This window comes from Gymnodraco acuticeps, unplaced genomic scaffold, assembly GCF_902827175.1.
Source record: "Gymnodraco acuticeps unplaced genomic scaffold, fGymAcu1.1, whole genome shotgun sequence".
NCBI classification, from domain to species: domain Eukaryota; kingdom Metazoa; phylum Chordata; class Actinopteri; order Perciformes; family Bathydraconidae; genus Gymnodraco; species Gymnodraco acuticeps.
This window is the reverse complement of record NW_022990939.1, coordinates 1,523,671-1,544,144: the sequence shown is the minus strand read 5'-3', so window position 1 is coordinate 1,544,144 and position 20,474 is coordinate 1,523,671. Positions and strand designations below refer to the sequence as shown.

The 20,474-nt window shown below is 40.7% G+C and overlaps 1 protein-coding gene across 1 annotated transcript in view; it reads left to right on the top strand.

Moving 5' to 3' along the window:
* celsr1a (cadherin EGF LAG seven-pass G-type receptor 1a) overlaps window positions 1-20,474 on the top strand; it is a 79,780-nt gene that overhangs the window by 48,492 nt on the left and 10,814 nt on the right. The window contains 19 exon segments of the mRNA XM_034234372.1: window positions 7,594-7,751; window positions 9,098-9,261; window positions 9,382-9,507; window positions 11,723-11,889; window positions 12,002-12,187; window positions 12,395-12,508; window positions 12,592-12,766; window positions 12,869-13,010; window positions 13,933-14,053; window positions 14,178-14,361; window positions 15,375-15,476; window positions 16,850-16,944; window positions 17,405-17,614; window positions 17,910-18,093; window positions 18,196-18,339; window positions 18,440-18,623; window positions 19,194-19,361; window positions 19,451-19,577; window positions 19,658-19,858. Coding sequence (XP_034090263.1) covers window positions 7,594-7,751; window positions 9,098-9,261; window positions 9,382-9,507; window positions 11,723-11,889; window positions 12,002-12,187; window positions 12,395-12,508; window positions 12,592-12,766; window positions 12,869-13,010; window positions 13,933-14,053; window positions 14,178-14,361; window positions 15,375-15,476; window positions 16,850-16,944; window positions 17,405-17,614; window positions 17,910-18,093; window positions 18,196-18,339; window positions 18,440-18,623; window positions 19,194-19,361; window positions 19,451-19,577; window positions 19,658-19,858 — 2,952 coding nt within the window.

Here is a 20,474-nt window from a genome sequence, read left to right as displayed (position 1 = left end):
ATGTAAGTGTGTATGTATGTGTTTGTGTGTATGTGTGAGTAACAGCACTTGTGAAGGGGTTTAACTGATACTGCAAGATACTGCTTCTGGTAAAAATACTAAATATTATATTATTTTTGAAAGTTGTAGACATTTATTTTCCATTCAGCAATGTGTACATTCTGTAATATCTATTTAAGGCATGCAATTATTAGCAATACCAGTTGATAATGGTGCATTGTGCCGTATATTGCACATACAACATGTCCACAACTAGATAGGACAGTATTGTGTGACGCATGTAATGAGAACCATATAACACTGATGTACTAATACTAAGTAAAACACTTCAGCTTTACTTTAGATACCGGTAGATAATAAATCTGCTTCTGAAGCTCGAAGAGGTGAATGGAGCCATATATAAAGAAAGGGGGGTCTCAACACAGATGTTACGAATTGGTCGTAAAACACCTTCATCGGTTTAGCTTTTTCATGGTCATATTTATTTCTCTTGATGATTGAGTTGACTAGTCAGGAAGAGCAGATGTGCACAGCGTTGTGTCACTGAGGAATGAAGATACATCTGATAAATCTGTCACTGCAGACCGCCTTCATACATGACTGCCTAACCCAGTACGTCTTTGTCTTTCACATGTCTAATTCTCTTCACCTTCCCTCAAATTTACATTCTATCTTCCTGTGATGTGAAGGAGTGTGTTTCACTGAAAGTAGGACATTTCACACAGCTCACCTAGCATGACCTAAACCTCTGATTAATGTTGAGAGATACAGACAGTGGAATTTAAGGGGGGGAAAGAATAGGAGAGATACAAATGAATTGTCTATGAAGAGAAAGAAGACATCTATATGGTTTATGACCTCCTCCTCTTGCGCCTGTCTCCTCATCTTATCTCTTTCCACTAATGTTTATCTCTTATCTCTTATATGATCCCTATCAAGTTCAGTTTTATTGTGCCACTGCTTTTACTGGTACACATTAGCATCAGTCCTAGTGTTCCTTAAAGGCTTTATCCTGTGCTCTCCATTAGGCTGTATGAGATGATGGTAGATGGTCAATGTAAAACAGCTGTGGTCTCAAAGGTCAGATTTAAATAAGTGGTATATATTTTAAATGTGTAGGATTGAAGGTAGCTTTTTTTCAACCCAGGAATATTTTACTGCAACAGAAAGGAATTTGGTTATTTGACTCTAAGACCCATAGTTCATGTTAACTTGAAAAACAACCTATTGCTAACTATAATAAATGTAGTTTCTCGCTGTTGGGAATTTTTGGCAGAGACTTAAATACGAGGTTTTACACCATTAGTCTGTACGCTAAATGTCTCTAAAGGTAGAACGAGGGAAGGTTAGCTTAGCTTAGCTTAAGTCCTGCCGTAGCACCACAAGTTGACATTATGTTCCCATCATTTTTGGTTATGATAAGGACACTTGTTGGTGCAGCATGAAACATTTCAAAATTCACACTGTTATCATTATTTTTGTGAGCTAAAATGTGGCAACAAAATGCCATTCCCTTTTGATCATCATAACTAAACATATCCAATGTCCTTATAAAAGAAGACAGAGGGAAACAAGCCAAAGATCAATGGACAAAACCTGCCTGCAAAATATTCTTTAACAAATGCCTGAAAACATTCCACTAGAAGGTAATCCCATTGATGTCTCTGTACAATCAGGTGGATATATTTCTCCAATATTACTGTCAAAGGAATTTTTTTCCAACCTATTCCAGATAATATACATCATTTTGTGTCGTCCGCTCATTTGTTTTGCTGCTTGAAAGCTACAAGCCAACAATGGCCGCTGCCCATCTGTTACACTGATGGATAGAAGTGTGATGAGGCGATGAAGACAGCAGTAACATATAGGCTTGAACACGGGACATCGTAGCCTAGCGCAGAGCCTCTGGGAACTATGTGTGTGTTTGTGTGTATAAAGTAGTTTTTTAGCCTTGTCATGCACAGGCTAGTGTGTCCCATCTTCCCTTTGGCAGGAACACTCTCTGTCATGTCCACATTACCTCACCTGCCCTCTGGCTTTGTAAACCTAGAAGTGTGAATTATTCACACACACACACACACACACACACACACACACACACACACACACACACACACACACATACACTCTTGCGAAAGATACTTGTTTGGTTTAGTGCCCATCTTTATTTTGGCTCTAGTTTATGTAGCCAAAATATAACAGATCTTTTATGGATACTTTCTGACAATAAAAACATGTTTGCTTCATTCTTATTGTTACATACTGTCCAAGAGGAACACCGCAAACCCAACTTAAAGCAAGTGTAATTCTTATCCAACAGTCAGAGAAACAATGGCGTTTCCTGAGGCGATCCCAAATCAAATAAGACTGTGCGCCGTTTTTCCTTTATTATCGAAGTGAACCGTGTGGCCGTCTGCAGCTCCGCTAGCCACTTCCTGCCTCACACACACACATACCAACTTGCTGCTTAATCACTCAATACACACGCTTAAACACATTCTGCAGACATCCTTCCCATAGTTCCCAAACACACGCATAAACACATAATGACCTTCCTTCCATCCTTCCCTCCACACACACCACACACACACACACACACACACACACACACACACACACATACACACACACACACACACACACACACACACACACACACACACACACACACACACACACACATATTTCCTGGTAATTAGTGCCCCGTTCTGACAGTGTTTTCTGTCCAAACTGTCGAACTGTGTTTTGCATGTAACTCAATCTGCAGAGCAAGCTTCTTCATCCCGGCCGCGGGGCTGCTTGAGATATAATGTCGGCTTTGACAGGCAGCCCAAGGTTGAAAGATGTGTGTGTGATAGTTTGAGGGAGAAGGTTGTGTGTGTGTGTGTGTGTGTGTGTGTGTGTGTGTGTGTGTGTGTGTGTGTGTGTGTGTGTGTGTGTGCGTGTGTGTGTGTGTGTGTGTGTGTGTGTGTGTGTGTGTGTGTGTGTGTGTGTGTGTGTGTGTGTGTGTGTGTGTGTGTGTGTGTGTGTGTGTGTGTGTGTGTGTGCGTGCTTAGTTAGAGCTATATCCTGCGTGAGCACTGGATGTTGGGAAAAAGTGTGTTTTTTTTAATTGCATGTGGCATTACTTGATGTATTTTCGTACGTGTGTGTGTGTTCCTCATTCCGCTCGTGTCCTCTGCCCTCCTCGTCTTTGTGGCTAGCTGTGGGGATCAAGTGCGTTACCATGGCTGCGGCAAGCCTAGCGCCCCTGGAGACGACACGTTAGAGAGAGAGGGGATCTTCAGCGGCCCAGAGTCGGGCGGAGGGTAAATGAGAGGCTCTCATGGGGCCCCTCAAAGAGCGGGCCAAGTGCAGCAGGGGAGAAGCCTGAAACCATATACAAGTTGGACCGGGAATAGTTACAAAGCTAACACACACACTCAGCTAACTAACACCAATTTTCCAAAGATTTTCCAATGAAAATAATAAAGATTTTAATAAATATCATGGTTGAAATAAAAGGATTAAATGATAAAATGACCGCCACCGGACTCTGGATAAGCGGTTCACATTGGATCGATGGATGGATATACCAATAAAACGCCTCTATTCGCCCTTTCTCACAATTTTGAGTATAATATCACCTCTTATTTTTGAATATTCATCTAACAGAGGCTTTTAAAATTGGCAAACAAAGAGCTTCTTAATACTAAAATAACCATATTTCTTAAAGCCCTGTTAATCAGGTATTCCCATTATTTAGCATTGAACCTCAATGAAGATTTCAGGGCAGTGATCTCCATGTAGTTTGTGGAGTTGAGATGACTACATTACTTACATTGATGGCTGACATTACTTACATTGTCACACGTCAGATATTTGGTTTGGATACTATTCTGATTGGCGTGACTGACACGGTGTGTTTGGAAGTATTCGTCGGTGTCACTCATCCATGCAGTGAGTGCTTGTGAGCATGTGTTTTAAAGTGGTGTAGCGTGGGAAGTGAGCCAGCAGCAGTGATGTACTAACAGCTGCGTTAATGCTCCTTATCCCCTACATATTACACACACATTACACAGACACCTTAAATACATGTAGCGCTTACACACTGTGTGTATACATGTCAGTCTATGAGTTATCAGCCCATGTAACAGCTGCACCCCGAGTCGTATGGGTTGCGGGTCCATTATGAACGATATCTGGGTATCTCCGCCTCTCCTGTGTTTTGCTTCCTGTCTTTATCTCATCCCTTCCTCGCTGGATTGAACTCAAAAGAGATAAGATTGTAATCAGTTAAACTACAGATTCCTCTGTTAGAAGAGTCACCAATAGAGAGAATGTATTTATCAGAAAAACTACCTTTTGTTGCCCTTGAAAAGGTTTTCTACGGTCATCACACTTTCCCTCTCATTTTTCACTTTTTTGACATTTCAGGAAGTATATTCATCAATATGACACGTACAGGCATGAGATTGATACACATCTTATCCTCTCCCTCTTGGAAATAAATCAAAGAACTTCCAAAATGATGTACTGCTCCTTTAAAATGCTACTAATCCTAGTGTGAAAGTAGTTGTTATAAGAAGAATTAGGGAACTTCTTCTCTGTTGCCCCTTAATATCTTCAAATCTATAAAGATGTAGAATGACAAAAGACAGGCAAGAAATATGTCAAAAAGTAGAATATCGAGCAAAATCTCAAGCGTTTTTCCCACTGAATCAGAATTAATATATATAAAATAGTTTCCCTCTTAGGAGACTCACTACAACAAAACTCACTTACAGCACGCTGTCCAATCACAATGATTATTTATTACACGTCTGCTCTCTGCTGTGAATTCTGGCGCACTAGAGTAGACTCTTTCCCCTTCTCTTATGCCCTTTTCCTTTCTATCGGCCCTGTTGAGCATCTCTGAAAACTGCTCTTTGTCTTCAGGTTTTCATTGTTCTCCTCCTGCTGGCGGCATTATACCAACTTATTTCCAGCTTTGCCACTTTCTGAACAAAAGAGCTCTCTCTGTGTGTAGTCTCCACTCACTGGAGCAGTTCCCTTGATCACAGGCTTTTCTGATTTGAATAATGCTGCTTGTGCCAACTGTTTACTTGTTCACACGTGATGGTGGAAGGGGTTAACACAAGTAGACACCTGTAGATAGAGAGCTGGGGGGGGGCGGCTAGCCAGTGATAGGGGTGTGGTTTCCTACTACTATGATTGCTTTACATGCCCCACATACAATACCGTTATTAAAAGATACTAACAAAGGGAAAAGCATGTGACTAAACAGCATGAACCCAGGCTCTGTACATTTAATTCAATTTGTAACTTCTTCATTGTAAGTACAATTATGATAAAGTAACATTAAAGCTGCAATTATTGAACTGGTGCTTAGTGGAATGACCAAAATGAATCAGCAATTTTTATAATAATTAGTTATTAATTTCCCCAGTTTTTAAAATGTGTTTGTCTTATATTATAGTAATTTAAAAAGTTTGGGACAAAAATACATTTTGAAGATGATGGATGATAGTTTTTCCTTATGTTTGAATAAGTCGGAGTCCTTTATAACTTTAAAACCATTACTTTAACATGTTGCTAATAACAACATCCAACTAATTATGTAGAACCGCAGAACAATTACGATTTTGTATGGTAATGTTTACATCTTGGATTGCATTACATGTAGAAAATAAATCAGATTTATTAAAGATGAAAAGAAGAAAACAGCAATGGCGTCAGAGTATTGTTCACTCTCCTTTCCTGCTTGTCTTTATTGAAAGTGTGAAAGTGTTTTTGGTGGAAACAGGGCATTTCTAAGGGAGTGGCAGTGATAAACTCCCTGTGGGTTGGAAAATATGCCCGGACCGGAGTCCACCTGAGCCAAAATAGACACTGCTTCCCTCTGTCGCTCATTTTTACCCGTCTGGCCGTTTCTCTTTGTCTTTCCCTACCAGGCTCTTATTTCTGGTCCGTCTCCTTCCCTATTTTTGTATGTAGCTTGTTCTTTTTCCCCCTCCTCCTTTGTTTGCAGCGACCCACCAGTATCTCATTACTCTAATCCTATTTATGAAGCAGAAAAACACATGCACACACATTGTCCATCTATGTATGCCTCTCTTCTCCTTTCTCCATCTGTCCCGCTTCTTTTGTCAACTTTCTTCAACATCATATGAAAGATAGCAACACAACACAATGTGTGAGATAAGATAATAATAACAACAACAACAAATGATGTTTGTCTTTTATTTCGTTTCTTTGAGCTGTAAACTGTAAATGCAACCAGCGTGGTTTAAAATCTCTTTTGCTCTCACAGTCAAACCTCTAAACAGTGTCTTATGTAAACACTGCGCTGTGATCATATCTGGGATCTGTAGTCCCATTGTTGTGTGTTGTTGTAGTCATGAGATGTTGATAGCATATAGCGGTACCTAATCACTTTTGATCCATCGTAAGCCACCCACAGCACGAAAGTAAAATGTTTATTGTGCAAATTCACTGTACATATGTTAGTACAAATTGCCTTATCAACTTTATTCATCTCAAGAATACCATTTTATTTTCTTATTTCCCAAAAATGGCTCCAAATTGTAGCTTTCAGGTTTATGAAAGGAGTGTAAAGAGGTGTTATTTAATTGGTGGAAACATTTCTTTTATTGAACTCCTTAAATTCCTCCTGCTTCCTGTTCCAATGCCTCTATTGTTGAGTAATACGCTCCACTGCACTTGGGTCTCAGGTTAGATATTGCCAAAACTAAAGCGATTTGGTGGCCCGATTCCCTAAGCTGATCAACATTTTCTAAGATCAACGTTTGTCGGCTACGATTCTTGATGGAGGAATTAGCCTACTTTGTAATCATTAGGTGCAAGATAATGTACAATGGGCTTTTTGTGGTTCTTAAGCCATTAGAAAACGTTGTACTTCTACTACAAGTCGGCTAAAGTCAGAGAAACATTGTTTGCGTAGCTCTGACCTGCACTGATCAAGCATCGAAACTCAGCCAAGTTTCTGGAATTGAAAGAAATCAAGCATTACACGTTATTACTTATTAATTGCATTGATATTTACCATCTCAATACACTGTAAAAAAGTTAATTTGGAGCAAAAATGCAATTCCATGCAGTGTAGAGTAGTGGTTCTTAAAAGTTTTCCTCAAACGCACCTCCACAGCTAGATGAACTCATTTACCCCTAGATTTACACCACCTGTCATTTATTTGAATCTGGATATTTTTTCAACTATTTATGGTTTAAGTTGATGTGCCAATCTTTTTTTTACATACAATTGAACTGTCTGATATAAGTAGGTTTGCTTAAGTTTGCATTTTTTAAAGTACGTAGCTTTTCTGCTAGTATATGCTATCGCTATCAATAGTATATCCCTTAAATGTAGCTTTTTAGCTTTCTTTTATTTCACCATTTATCCATTACTGTTAGCTAAATCTTTCTCTTTGCTTCTCTGCTTGTTCGCTATTTTCCTTGTCTATTCCCAACTGATGGTGTTCAGGTGTTATAGCTGATTCAATATGTGAACATTTATTTGTATCTAATTACTTGCCCTGCTCCATAAACAACCTAAAAATTATGATTCTAACTTATGTTGTTGTTGTTTTTCAGCCAAACATTGGGCGTCTTGGCATCCCCCATGGACCCTCTGGAGAAAAGGTGGCTGTGGTTGCTGTGGACGACTGTGACATCTCCATGGCGATACGTTTCGGAAAGCAGATCGGAAACTACTCCTGCGCTGCCCAGGGCACCCAGACCGGACAGAAGAAGTAAGATAGTATATTTTGTCTTTCATCTGCACATTTTTGAATTTGCACATAAAAAATTGGAACGTAGAAGCTTCGCAAAAAAATATTGAAATATCGTTAACACATTTTAACGCTTGGTTAAAGTGAAAGGGTCATTGTACTGATAAAAGGGAAATGCAACAAAGTGTAATGGAAAAAGATTAAGAGGATAAATTATGAGCGTGCTTCTTTTTGTACCATTTTATGACGCCATCCTTTTGCGTCCTCTTTTTTGCAACTGGACAAATGGCGCCACCTACTGCTGACCTAACTGCTCAATATATAATAATCGCATAATAATGCTGAATGCAGTCTTCCGTGTTTTCTTTAGCCGATTTTCTCAACATTCAGTTTAAATTTGTGATACATTTGTGTTGCTTCTGTCTTTCTCTGTTTAGGTCTTAACACACATGATCTCCAACACATACCACACACACACTCCGCACACAAACTAGTCAGACTAATATGTTCATATGTTCTACCTTAGGGGTTATGTTAAAGTGCCTTCATTGCAAAAGATTACACTGTACCCTCCCTTCTTTTTGTCTGCTAATCTGAGTTCATCCTCGTGCTGTCAAACATGGCCTTATACACTGCAAAGCTCGCCTCCACACAGGTTTCAACCGATTGACTGTGTACCAAACACTAATGAGTTTTTATTTTTAAAGCGTGAGACTTTTTTTTAATGAGTCTTATGGAGAGCTAGCATGCTGGGACACATTTAGTTTGCAGAGGGTGGGGACAGTTAGGGAGAGAGCTTCAAAGAGGAGTTAATGAGGTTACATTCTTTCAGGAACTTGCTCCACAGGTCACAGAGGCTGAGAGGCGTTTGGAGGATACTCTTACTGAAATATACATACCCTGTTTTGTTGTGGAGAATGTTTTGAGTGGGATTAAGGCACACAGAAGGACATTTCAGTTTAAACTTTCATTTACCATAATTAGCAATATGTTGTATTCACTTTGAACAAGGCACAATATGGATGTCACATACCACCACATTTTTTAAGGTGTCAGGAGTATTTATTTATAATATATAAAATACAAATGTAGGTTTTAGACCAGTACTGTGACCAGATAAATGCCACTGACCAGAACAATTTTCAAAATTATATTTTTTTCGATTCACTTGTTACACTCTTTGCAAAGCTCTGGTATCCTTGTTGCAACTATGTAGCGATAACAAATAAGTGTGTGTGCATGTGTCCACTTAGGCCTCTTATTTTTCTGGTTTCTTTTATTTTAAACATTGACAAATATTCATTAAAAGGTGATTTTCTACATTTTGGGTTTCACCCTAATCCATTTTCTGTCTATGTCTTCTGCAGGTCACTGGACTTGACTGGTCCGCTGTTGCTAGGCGGGGTTCCCAACCTACCTGAGGACTTCCCGGTCAGGAACAGGGACTTTGTGGGCTGCATGAGAAACCTCACCATCGACAGCAAACCCATCGACATGGCCAGCTACATCGCCAACAACGGCACCGCGGCAGGTATGATATGCTGCGTGGTAAACTTAAGCCATGCTCAACATTGCTTATTATTAGGACAAATACTCTGATTATCTACTTACTCTTCACCAATTCATGACAATCTATGTGTTCAATTTCAAGGTTGTCCAGCAAAGAAAAACTTTTGCACGGACGATGTGTGCCAGAACGGAGGAGTGTGTGTCAGCAAGTGGAGTACGTACAGCTGCGACTGCCCAACCGGTTATGGAGGCAAGAATTGTGAACAAGGTGAGAAGAAGACTTATTTCTGAAGATCAAAAAGCGTGTGTTTACTAACAGTAAGTGTGTGAGTCTGAAGGACTTCGAGGAAATAGAGCGTGTGTGGGAGATCAAACGGGATAAAGAGCTACTCCCCTGAGTCAGTTTGAGTCATGCAGCAGATTCAATGGAGATTCACGGTGAAGCTTTCTGCTGTACACACACCAAGGATAGCCTCAGGTCTGAAGTTAAAGGACAAGAACCAACTCTCTGACTCACCTAAACAGCAGACAAAGGATGAAACAAAACAAACACATGCGCACACTGACCTCCTATATGTGTTACCTCATGTTACTCTGACAAGGACCTATACAGAGTACTTATAGATAAATACATGTAGGTAGGGTATTAACTATTTTGCTATTTCCATAACCAGTCTCATGTTATTCCTTAGTAAATAGAGAACTTTGATTTCCTCCTTCGGGCGATCTTCCAAACAATGTGCGAAGGTGTGAATTCCTCTTCTTGCCCTCTCGTCTATGAGGTAGCCGCCTAGCCAGCGCCAGGCCTTGTATCCAGTATCTAAACTGGGGTGTGATCACAGCAAGCTGGGAAGAGGTTTTTGGCTGTTATGTCGCTTGTTGACACATTTGGACTGAGGCAAAGCTCACCTAGCTGCCACACGAGAAACAGGAGATTTGTTATGGTGGATTTTCTGCCAAAAATTATCCAGACTGGACCGACATGAAAAGACTGAAATCCACCTTTTATTCATCCACCTTTTCTTTTTATTCTATCAGATCAAATTTAAAGTGTAGACCATATTTTAAAAGATTTGGGATGAGTTCTGTAATGCTAACTTAGAGTAGATACGGTCTGATTTGGCAGAATTTGAAGACTTAGATGTTTAAGATTTACTCTTTGATCTTTAAAATAACAGTAAGAAAATGTAAATTTAAAAAAGCTTAATAATGAATATAAGAAATAAATGTGTGGCTGAACTTAGAGGAACCTGGTACATCTTACTTGCTAAACTCCAGAATGTTAGCATGTGAGCATGCTAACCTGCTCACATTTAGCTTAAAGCACCTTTCTGTGGACTCTTTTATTATTATTATTCAAAGCTGAGTGTTGATAAGTTAATCATAAATGAGGAGTGGCTGATTTAGTTTTTACTTTATGTATGACTAAGCTTTGGTAAATTAGTCTAGCTGAAGTTAATGTGGCTAACTGGAGAATTTTGTTTTGCTTTGTCCCATAATTACAGCTTGTGTAGGTGTGTATTGGTGAACACTTCTGTGGAAATATGTGCCCTGGGGAACTGAAGACATACAGGGTTTATGCTGTAGATTATGTGGGAGGAAACACTTTGTGTGTGTGTGTGTGTGTGTGTGTGTGTGTGTGTGTGTGTGTGTGTGTGTGTGTGTGTGTGTGTGTGTGTGTGTGTGTGTGTGTGTCATACTTGCCAACCCTCCCGATTTTCGCGGGAGACTCCCGATTTCATTGCCTCCTCTGACAAAATCAGATTTACTCAGGACTGTTTACACTCGGACTTTAATACAGCTACACCATTGTTTGGTTTCCATGGTAGCACGTCTCTTTAGTAGCGCGCGCAACTGAAAGTCTGAGAGGGTGAGGAAGACAGTCACATAAAACAGAACAAGAATCGACAACTCTACCCTCTGCTCACTCCTTTCCTGTAAAATACAGGTCCAGCCCAAACTCTCAAGGTTGGCAAGTATGGTGTGTGTGTGTGTGTGTGTTCAGAATGTCTGTCTGGACAGGAATGTTAGTTGAGGAATAACTGTGAAATCATAAATCATAAAACAGCAATTGTATTACCCATAATGAAGAAAAATATGTAAACAAGCATAAACGTAGGCCTATATGCTAAGCATCGTAACCAAGCTATTCATTCTTAAGCCATATGTTTAATTCAAAAACCTGATACGTTACATTCAAAGCAACCACTTAAGAATATTTATAGTTAAAATATAATTTAAAACTGCCTCTTTAACATAAAAGTGGAATTGTTAATGCTTGTGTTTCTCAAAAATAAAGACTACTTTTCCTATCTACTATTTTGCTTCCTGTCACAAAGACATGGTTGCTACTTATCTCCCCATTGTTTTTGTTTCTGTTTCACTTCACTGAAGAGGATAAGTTTCAATATGAATGTGGCACATAATTATCCTTAAAATACTTAAACAAAAATCATATTTCCTCTTTCCCCTCTCTTGTCCAGTGATGCCTTCTCCTCAGTTCTTCGACGGCCAGGCTCTGATCTCCTGGAGCGAGATGGACATCACCGTGGCTGTTCCCTGGTACATGGGCCTCATGTTTCGCACCAGGCAGCCTGCTGGCACCCTGATGCAGGTCAACGCCGGAGCCTACTCCACCATCAACCTCATGGTGAGATACAGTATATAGCACATTGTCAACAAATGTAAGCAAAAACGGCATCGTCATCATAAAGTGCAACTTCCGCAGTCTTGTCATTATTTGTAATCTGTACTCCACGCAGGTGAGTGAGCAACAGGTCCGTATGGAGGTGTTGCTGAGGGACCAGCTGGTAGCGTCCCTTAGCTTCCCCAAAGTTCGGGTCAATGACGGGGAGTGGCATCACCTGCTGGTAGAACTGAGAAGCGTTAAAGACGGAAAAGACATCAAATACATGGCTTCTGTTTCTCTGGACTACGGCGTTTATCAGGTAATGGATAAAAACATCTGAAATAACATTAGGATTCAAACTCAGAACAGCAACAAATCCTGTGAGAATATTAGCTGACCTAACCATTTCGGGTGCTACTGCTAGGTGCTACTGCTAGGTGCTACTCGTCTTCAAATAAGGCTTTTTAAATGCTAAATCCAGAAATGAGTTTAATTTTGTCCATTTCTGTCCTGTGTTTTTAAGCAGAAGTCAGTGGAGATCGGTAATGAACTTCCAGGATTGAAGCTGCAAACTCTTCATTTAGGAGGTTTGCCTGGAGATGGAAACCATGTCAGAAAAGGATTTGTCGGATGCATCCAGGTAAGTGCATGTGCTAATCTTGTTTTTTCTTTAACCACTTATCATTTCTCTTCTTCTTAACCATATTGTGTGCCTTCCACCAGGGTGTGCGTATGGGCGAGACGTCTACCAATATTGCCAACGTGAACATGGCTAAGGGCTTGAAGATCCACGTGGAGGACGGCTGTGACGTGGCCGACCCCTGTGACTCCAACATCTGCCCTGAGAACAGTCACTGCAGCGATGACTGGAGCACACACACCTGTGTCTGCGACCCAGGTAATATACACTTGCCCAAAACACATCCACTTGATTAAAACTCTACTTGTCTCTCAGCAACGTCTGATTGTCCTTCTACGCTGTTTTCTCTTTGTCTTGCAGGTTATTTTGGTAAGGAGTGTGTGGATGCTTGCCAGCTCAACCCCTGTGAGCATGTTTCCACCTGCGTTCGTAAACCAAGCTCCTCCCACGGCTACACCTGTGACTGTGGACAGAACCACTTCGGCCAATACTGTGAAAACAAGTAAGGTCCCTTCTTAAGAAACTCTGTCGTCTTCCGCTTATCTGAAACCTTATTATATTAGATTCTGCAGAAGTTGACCCAGTAGCACACCATGATCTTCTTTGTCTCAAGAAACATTTCAAATGCTAAAAAAAACATTTATAAATAATTGATTTGAACTGCATTTAAAGAAGCATGCTAAATGCTTCCTCAGAGGCTTTTTATCCAGAGAAAAGCGCACTTATCTTCTCTTAGGTATGTTAGGCTCTTGCTCTTTTTGTCATTAAGAGCAGTTTTATTAGGCAGTAATCTGAGCTCGATTGTTTATGCACATAGAGAGAGGGTTAAGAAACAAAAAGGAGATACTTGAAAGTGTTGGATCTGCATTGTCTGAGTGCACACAGGAATTAGCCAGCCCTGATTGAGAAGCAGCCATTTCCCCTGAACCCTGACCCCTATGACACGCATCACTTCCTCTCTTAAGCAGGATGTGGGATTCCCCCTCCATGCCCGACTGATCCTCCATACGTGTTTAGTCACCGCTGCCCTCACACTGCTGCTCGTCCCCTATCAGATCACATCTCCCAGTCGGAGATCTCCAGAGGGAGATAGAGACTCAGTGTGTGTGTTGTGTCAATGGGTCACACCTGGTTACCTGACTTTAAAGCGCCGAGGAAGTTTATTCTAGATTCAGGGCGACAGACAGCGTTTAGTTGCAGATAAATTGGACAGATTGTCAACTATCAGATATGGAGCCTTTTGTCCAAGCTGTGGAAATACGTTAATTAAGATGTACATTTGAATGTACTTTGCATGTGGCTTGAGCCTTTAACCTGCAGTTCCTATTGTGTGGCACCTTTTACGCTGTCACAATCTCAGTTAGTTTAATACATTGGTAATATATAAATTGCTTTAACTAATGTGCCGTTGTTTTTGACGACAGAGTGGAGAAACCGTGTCCTCAGGGCTGGTGGGGCAGTCCGATGTGTGGACCCTGTCACTGTGATACTAACAGAGGATTTCATAAAGACTGCAACAAGACCACTGGAGAGTGTCGCTGCAAGGTAAAAGGAATACATAATACAACAAGGTTCAGTTAAAACAGCATCGAATCACCTTAAAAATGCACTTAAAGCACATCTAAAGCTTAATTTTAACCGAGTAAATATAATATGTCTTCTCTTGCAGGAAAACCACTATCGGCCAGAAGGCGAGGACACCTGCTACCCCTGCGAGTGTTTCTCTATTGGCTCAGAGTCTCGAACATGTGACGCCATCACCGGGCAGTGCCCCTGCAAAGGAGGAGTCATCGGGCGCCAGTGTAACCGCTGTCATAACCCCTTCGCTGAAGTCACTCCCACTGGATGCGAGGGTATGTTCCCGACAGAATGTAATGTTACGGCAAGAAAATAAGAAATTGAGGAAGACTCATCCTTAATATTAGCTTTGAAGGTTAAAAAAAGCCTTTATAACTTTAAATGTACTCATTCTAGTCTATAACTATTCAAAAAACAATCAATGAATAAATGAAGCCTTGAATTCTGATACATTTGTCCAATTAAAAAAAGGTGTTCATGATAAAGAGGGAGGATTTTAAGAAAGAAAAACATTTTAGATTAGTTGTAATATTCCTTTAAATGTTTAGGTTGTGTTCAAGTGAGCTTGCATGAATCGGCAAAATGTCAAAAGGAGACAAACATTGTTGCTCACAGCTGCCGGTGCTGTATTTGAGCTAACTGGCATCTTTGTCGCAGACCAGTCAAGCAGAAGATTTAAGGCTGGCTGGAGAGCTGGCTTGGCAGCGGGACAATACAGTACAGATGAATGGGAGAGAAAAGAGTCCCATAGATGCAAAATAAATGTCAATGTGCGAACTGTTCCACCCAATATGAAGCTCTGCAGAACGTGTTTTGACTGTTAATGCAAGAAGAGGTGGAATATATCTAAGTACAATTACTCAAGTACTCTTTAGTCGAGACATAAGAAATGTTTTAAGATCTAAAGGGTTAAATCACTATTGGTCTAGGCAAGGAGGGAGTGTGGATGGAGGGATGAAACAAGCCAGAGGTTTCTTTGGTCAGGTCCTGCGGGTCACTGAGATGTGACCATCCATGGCAGGATCTGTCACCACTGCCTTTAGGAATGACATCATGTCTCGTGTTTTAAAGAAATGATCGCTAAGGAAAGGCTAAGTGTCTAAAAAGTAGAAAAGAAAACACTGAGGGATTTTTCAACTTCAGTACGAGGAGTTATAAACAAGCTTGGTTTGTCCTGGAGATTTTTCAACCCAGATATACAGGAATTAACTAATCAAATCATTAATTTGATTGTGTTAAAAACCATGTCAACACCTACAAAAAATTGTATTTGTCCTTTCCTCCACAGTGGTGTACGAGGTCTGTCCCAAGGCGTTTGATGCAGGCATCTGGTGGCCAAAGACCAAATTCGGACGCCCCGCCGCAATAAACTGTCCAAAGGGATCTATTGGTGAGTGCTAACTTAAATGTATTTTTATTTGATTTTGCTATATTTATTGGGGTTTTAAACAAAACTGAAACCGAAAATCTTCAAATACGACACACATTCAACTTTTTATTTTTAAGTACCCAGCAAACAATTTGGTAGCAGACATTTCATATATTTTATAAATTGGTTAACTTCAAAAATTCTTGAGAAGATTGGTAGTATCTGAACTCAGCAACCGCCAACAAACAACCTAACAAAAAAATATGTTTTTCAATGGATTCTAAAAGTACATTTGATTAAAATGTCTGGCTGAACCTTAAACAAATAAAACAGGCCTGCCTCTGTGTCAAAGTATTCACAGTAATGACAGCTGGATTCAGAAGCTGGGTGGCTGTGTTTGTGACTTAATGCATTTTAAGTCATGTAAGCACACTCTCTCTGAAGCTTAAAAACACAGGCTCTCTGATTGGTCCGTTAATCCAGCAGGGCTTTCTCATTGGCCAATTGCGTACAGGCTTTGTGTGTAGAGACTTTTGGAAAAACACCAGGTACACTGAGGGCTGACGGTAACAGCCTTCCTCCTGCTGTGTGTGTGTGTGTGTGTGTGTGTGTGTGTGTGTGTGTGTGTGTGTGTGTGTGTGTGTGTGTGTGTGTGTGTGTGTGTGTGTGTGTGTGTGTGTGTGTGTGTGTGTGTGTGTGTGTGTGTGTGTGTGTGTGTGTGTTTGTGTGTGTGTGTGTGTGTGTGTGTGTGTGTGTGTGTGTGTGTGTGTGTGTGTGTGTGTGTGTGACTCAAGTTCACTGACCTGTCCCTTAGGAAAGCACCGTCACTTTCCTGGTTACCCCCTAGTTACCGCCATCACTATGGCAACCCTATTGTTGTCTCCCCAAACCCAAAGGGGAATTTATTTGCTAACGCTGTTCGTCGCCCTCTCTTAGCTCCAACTGGCGAGTGCTTCAGACATTTCTTATCGTCAAACAAAGGCATTGGAAGAGACTTTTCATTTGGATCAGATCTTTTCTCAAACTTTATCAGACTGGAACTAATCAGTACGGTTAGAAATGTTTAAACCACTAAAATGGGAAGAGTTTTACACTTTTTAAGTGGTTTATGACTATATTCTAGCATTTTTAGTACCTTTTTAATAAAATATAGATTGAATTTTTCTTGTGAAATCCCTGAAAATGAACAGTTTCTACTTATATATGAGTAATACGTATGCCATTCTGTTTGCATACGGCCCCAGTAACCTTCACTAAAAAATGTTTTAAAGTGCCTTATTATAATTTTGTTAACATATTGTATACAATCAAATGAATAGATCTTTAACTTGACTGCTTTCTGTTTGTCTGCGAGACGTTTTCTTTAATTACTTTTTTTCCTTCTATTTTTACAGGTACTGCTATCCGCCATTGCAGCGAGGAAAAGGGCTGGTTATCTCCTGAGCTCTTCAACTGCACCACGGTCACCTTCTCCCATCTGAAGAAACTGGTAAGAGCTAAATGAAAAAATAACATTTACTGCCACTAAGGCCAGAAATCTTTTACAAAGTAATGACATTTTATCAAGTTATAATGTGGCTTGAGCTAGTCCTACACTTTAATCTATTTACTTCTTTGAAAAGACTGAAAATGTAAACACTTCTAAACCCATTTTTCTTTTTGTGTTTGAATTCCTAACCAGTAACATCTTCAAAAATAAATAATGTCAGGCTTTTGTTGCACTTGTAATGGCGCAACACTGGATTGATCTTTCTTATAATAATCATAATAATTACTTGAATGTATTCAAAAGAAAGATTGCATTGACTGATTTCATAGGATTCAATCTGTGGGAGATTTATAATCACGGGATTGACCAATTTCTCTCATGTGTCATCGCACCCACTCAATGTGCCTCTGCCTTGACTTGCTTGTTCTTTTTAAATGCTTCCACCCTTCCCTTCTCCCAGAATGAAGACCTGCGGCGCAACAGCTCCAGGATGGACAGTGAGCACTCCAAGACCATCGTGCGCATGCTGCACAGCGCCACCAACAACACCCAGCATTACTACGGCAACGACGTGAAGACGGCCGCCCAGCTGCTGAACCACGTGCTGCAGTACGAGAGCCGGCAGGCGGGCTTCGACCTCACCGCCATGAGGGATGCAGAGTTCAATGAGGTAGAAACAGGATCCATGGACCACTTAAATAAATAATTCCAGTGGTTACCTGTTCTCCTGGGTGGATCCCAACTTTAATCCCTCAATGGAAATATCTTAAAACCTTTTTATCCCCGTCTGTAGCTCTGGTTGCACTGGTGGCACACTGCCCTCCACTGGTTGGTTCTCACTAATAGAGAAACTTCATCCACCAATGCATTTTCAAAGTTTCCACAATTGTAACATTACTGCTCTTTAATGACTATATGATGCGTTTACTTGCAGTAATTTAAATCGTTATGGTTTCATTTTCCAGAACTTGGTGCGTGCAGGTAGCGCCATACTGGATCCTGACACCAAGGAGCACTGGGATCAGATCCAGAAGACTGAAGGTGGCACCGCCCATCTGCTGCACAACTTCGAGGAATACACCAACACCCTGGCACAGAACGTTAGGAAAACGTACCTGAAACCCTTCACCATCGTCACTGACAACATGAGTGAGTGCCATAATCACATTTTGCGTAAATGGGAGTTCTCACATCGGAGATATCATTCTTAATTTTTGCCTACGTGTCCTGTTCTCTCTGCCACTTCTCCAGTTCTGACCGTGGATTACCTGGATGTGTCGGATCCGGAGAGGGCGACGCTGCCTCGGTTCCAGGACATCCAGGAGGAATACTCCAAAGAGCTTGGCTCATCCGTCCACTTCCCGCAGTTCAACCTCCGCACTCATTCCCACAGAGGTAGGAAAGCTGCAGAAACTAAGTATTTGTCAAGCTGCAAAACTTAAAACGTGTAAAAAAAAAAATCCAGGTCAATTTATCTCTTGCTATCTTCTTCCAGTGGAGCCCACCCCTGCCCTGCCTACTCAGACCGATGCCCCACAGAAGGAAGAGCAAACAGTATCTGACAGGAAACGACGCTATCTTGAGCCAGCTGCCCCTTTGCCAGTTGCCGTGGTTATAGTGTATAAAACATTAGGGAAACTCCTTCCGGAAAGATACGACCCGGACCGCAGGAGTATGAGGTACACACTTAAAGTTTAGGGGCTACTAATGACTTAATCATTCTTCAAATACCTTTAAACTGCCTTATTTGCCACACTGTATGACACTGATGTATCATGCTCTTAACTACGATTACATTATGAAGTGTTATCTAGTCAATTTCAAAGAAAACCTAAACGAATGAATGAAAGAGAGCCTATATATAATCTGAACTCTAAATAGTTTCAACTGTACTCGACTATAATGCATCATTTAACAATTTGAAGAAACCATGTGACTGTTTCTCTCATAACATTTACTGTAGGCATGTTTGAAGGAACAACCTTATCAGTGCCTATAAAATCCTCTGAAGTTAGACAGAACATTTGAACAGGACTATGTGTTTGAAAAGAGAAAAATCTACTAAGAATATGTTAGGAACAGAAGGAAAACAAAGACATTTAACAAATAGGTGTGGGTCTGTTATGTACAGTATGATTTAATGTTCATGAGAGTGTGTGTGTGCTACATTTACTATAGGTCAGTGATTAAAACCTTTAATTAAAACAATTTTGGGTCATACTTAATTGTATTTTTTTATGTTTTTCTAGGATCCCCAACCGCCCAGTGATCAACACAGCCATAGTGAGCGCCTCGGTGCACAGCGAGGGTCCGCCTCTTCCTCCCATCCTGGACCCCCCCATCACCCTGGAGTACACCATGCTGGAGACGGAGGAGAGAACCAAACCTGTGTGTGTCTTCTGGAACCACTCCATCGCGTGAGTTGGACTCGGGAATGAACTTTTGAGAAAGCATTCATGACGTTTGCTGTGAAGTTGTAACTTTCATGTGTTGTGTGTGTGTGTAGGATCGGAGGTACAGGCGGCTGGTCGGCTAAAGGCTGCGAGGTGCTCAACAGGAACAACAGCCACATCAGCTGCCAGTGTAACCACATGACCAGCTTCGCCGTGCTCATGGACATTTCAAAGAGAGAGGTATTTCTAAGAAGATCCATAAACATCTAACTAAGATATGTTCCGACTTTGTCATTGACTCCTGGCTCTGCTCCCCCCAGCACGGTGACGTTCTCCCTCTGAAGATCGTCACCTACACCACGGTGTCCGTCTCCCTGTTCCTCCTCCTCCTCACCTTCATCTTGTTGTGCCTGTTGCGCCGGCTCCGCTCCAACCTCCACGCCATCCACAGGAACCTGGTGGCAGCGCTCTTCTTCTCTGAACTCGTCTTCCTGCTCGGCATCAATCAGACGGACAACCCGGTGAGTGTTTTTGTAGCCAATTTCAAAATGTAGCCATTACTTTTAGCTATTACTTTTAGCAGCTTATTCAAAACTTTTAACTAGTTATTTTTACTATTTAACCCTTAGTTTTAATAAACTATTTCACCAGTTTATCCATCACTTTAAGCCAACTCTGTAAACAGTTTATCCGTTACTTTAGCTAACTATTTTAATAGTTGATCCATTACTTATACATTTCTTAATTTTGCAGCAGTTAAACGTTAATTTTTGGACGTTGTTGAATAGCCTTTCCTAGCTAACTCTGGTCATCCCAGAGAAGCAGTTCTGTACATTACAGAAAATTAGTCTTACCTCTTTTCAAGTATTCCTATGCTATAATATATATATATATATATATATATATATATATATATATATATATATATATACATCAGGAGAAGGTACATTAATGGTGTCCTGTGCATCTAAATGGAAAAAAACAAAGATACGGTACAGGACCACAACAGTTTCCTATGCTTGTGGCATGGTGGAACCTGAAGGGGGATACAAATCTAGTGTTTACTGAATTAAAAACTGAATGCTATTTGTTTGGCCTGCAGGCAGCCATCTTAACATGGCGCTGACTGGGGCTTTA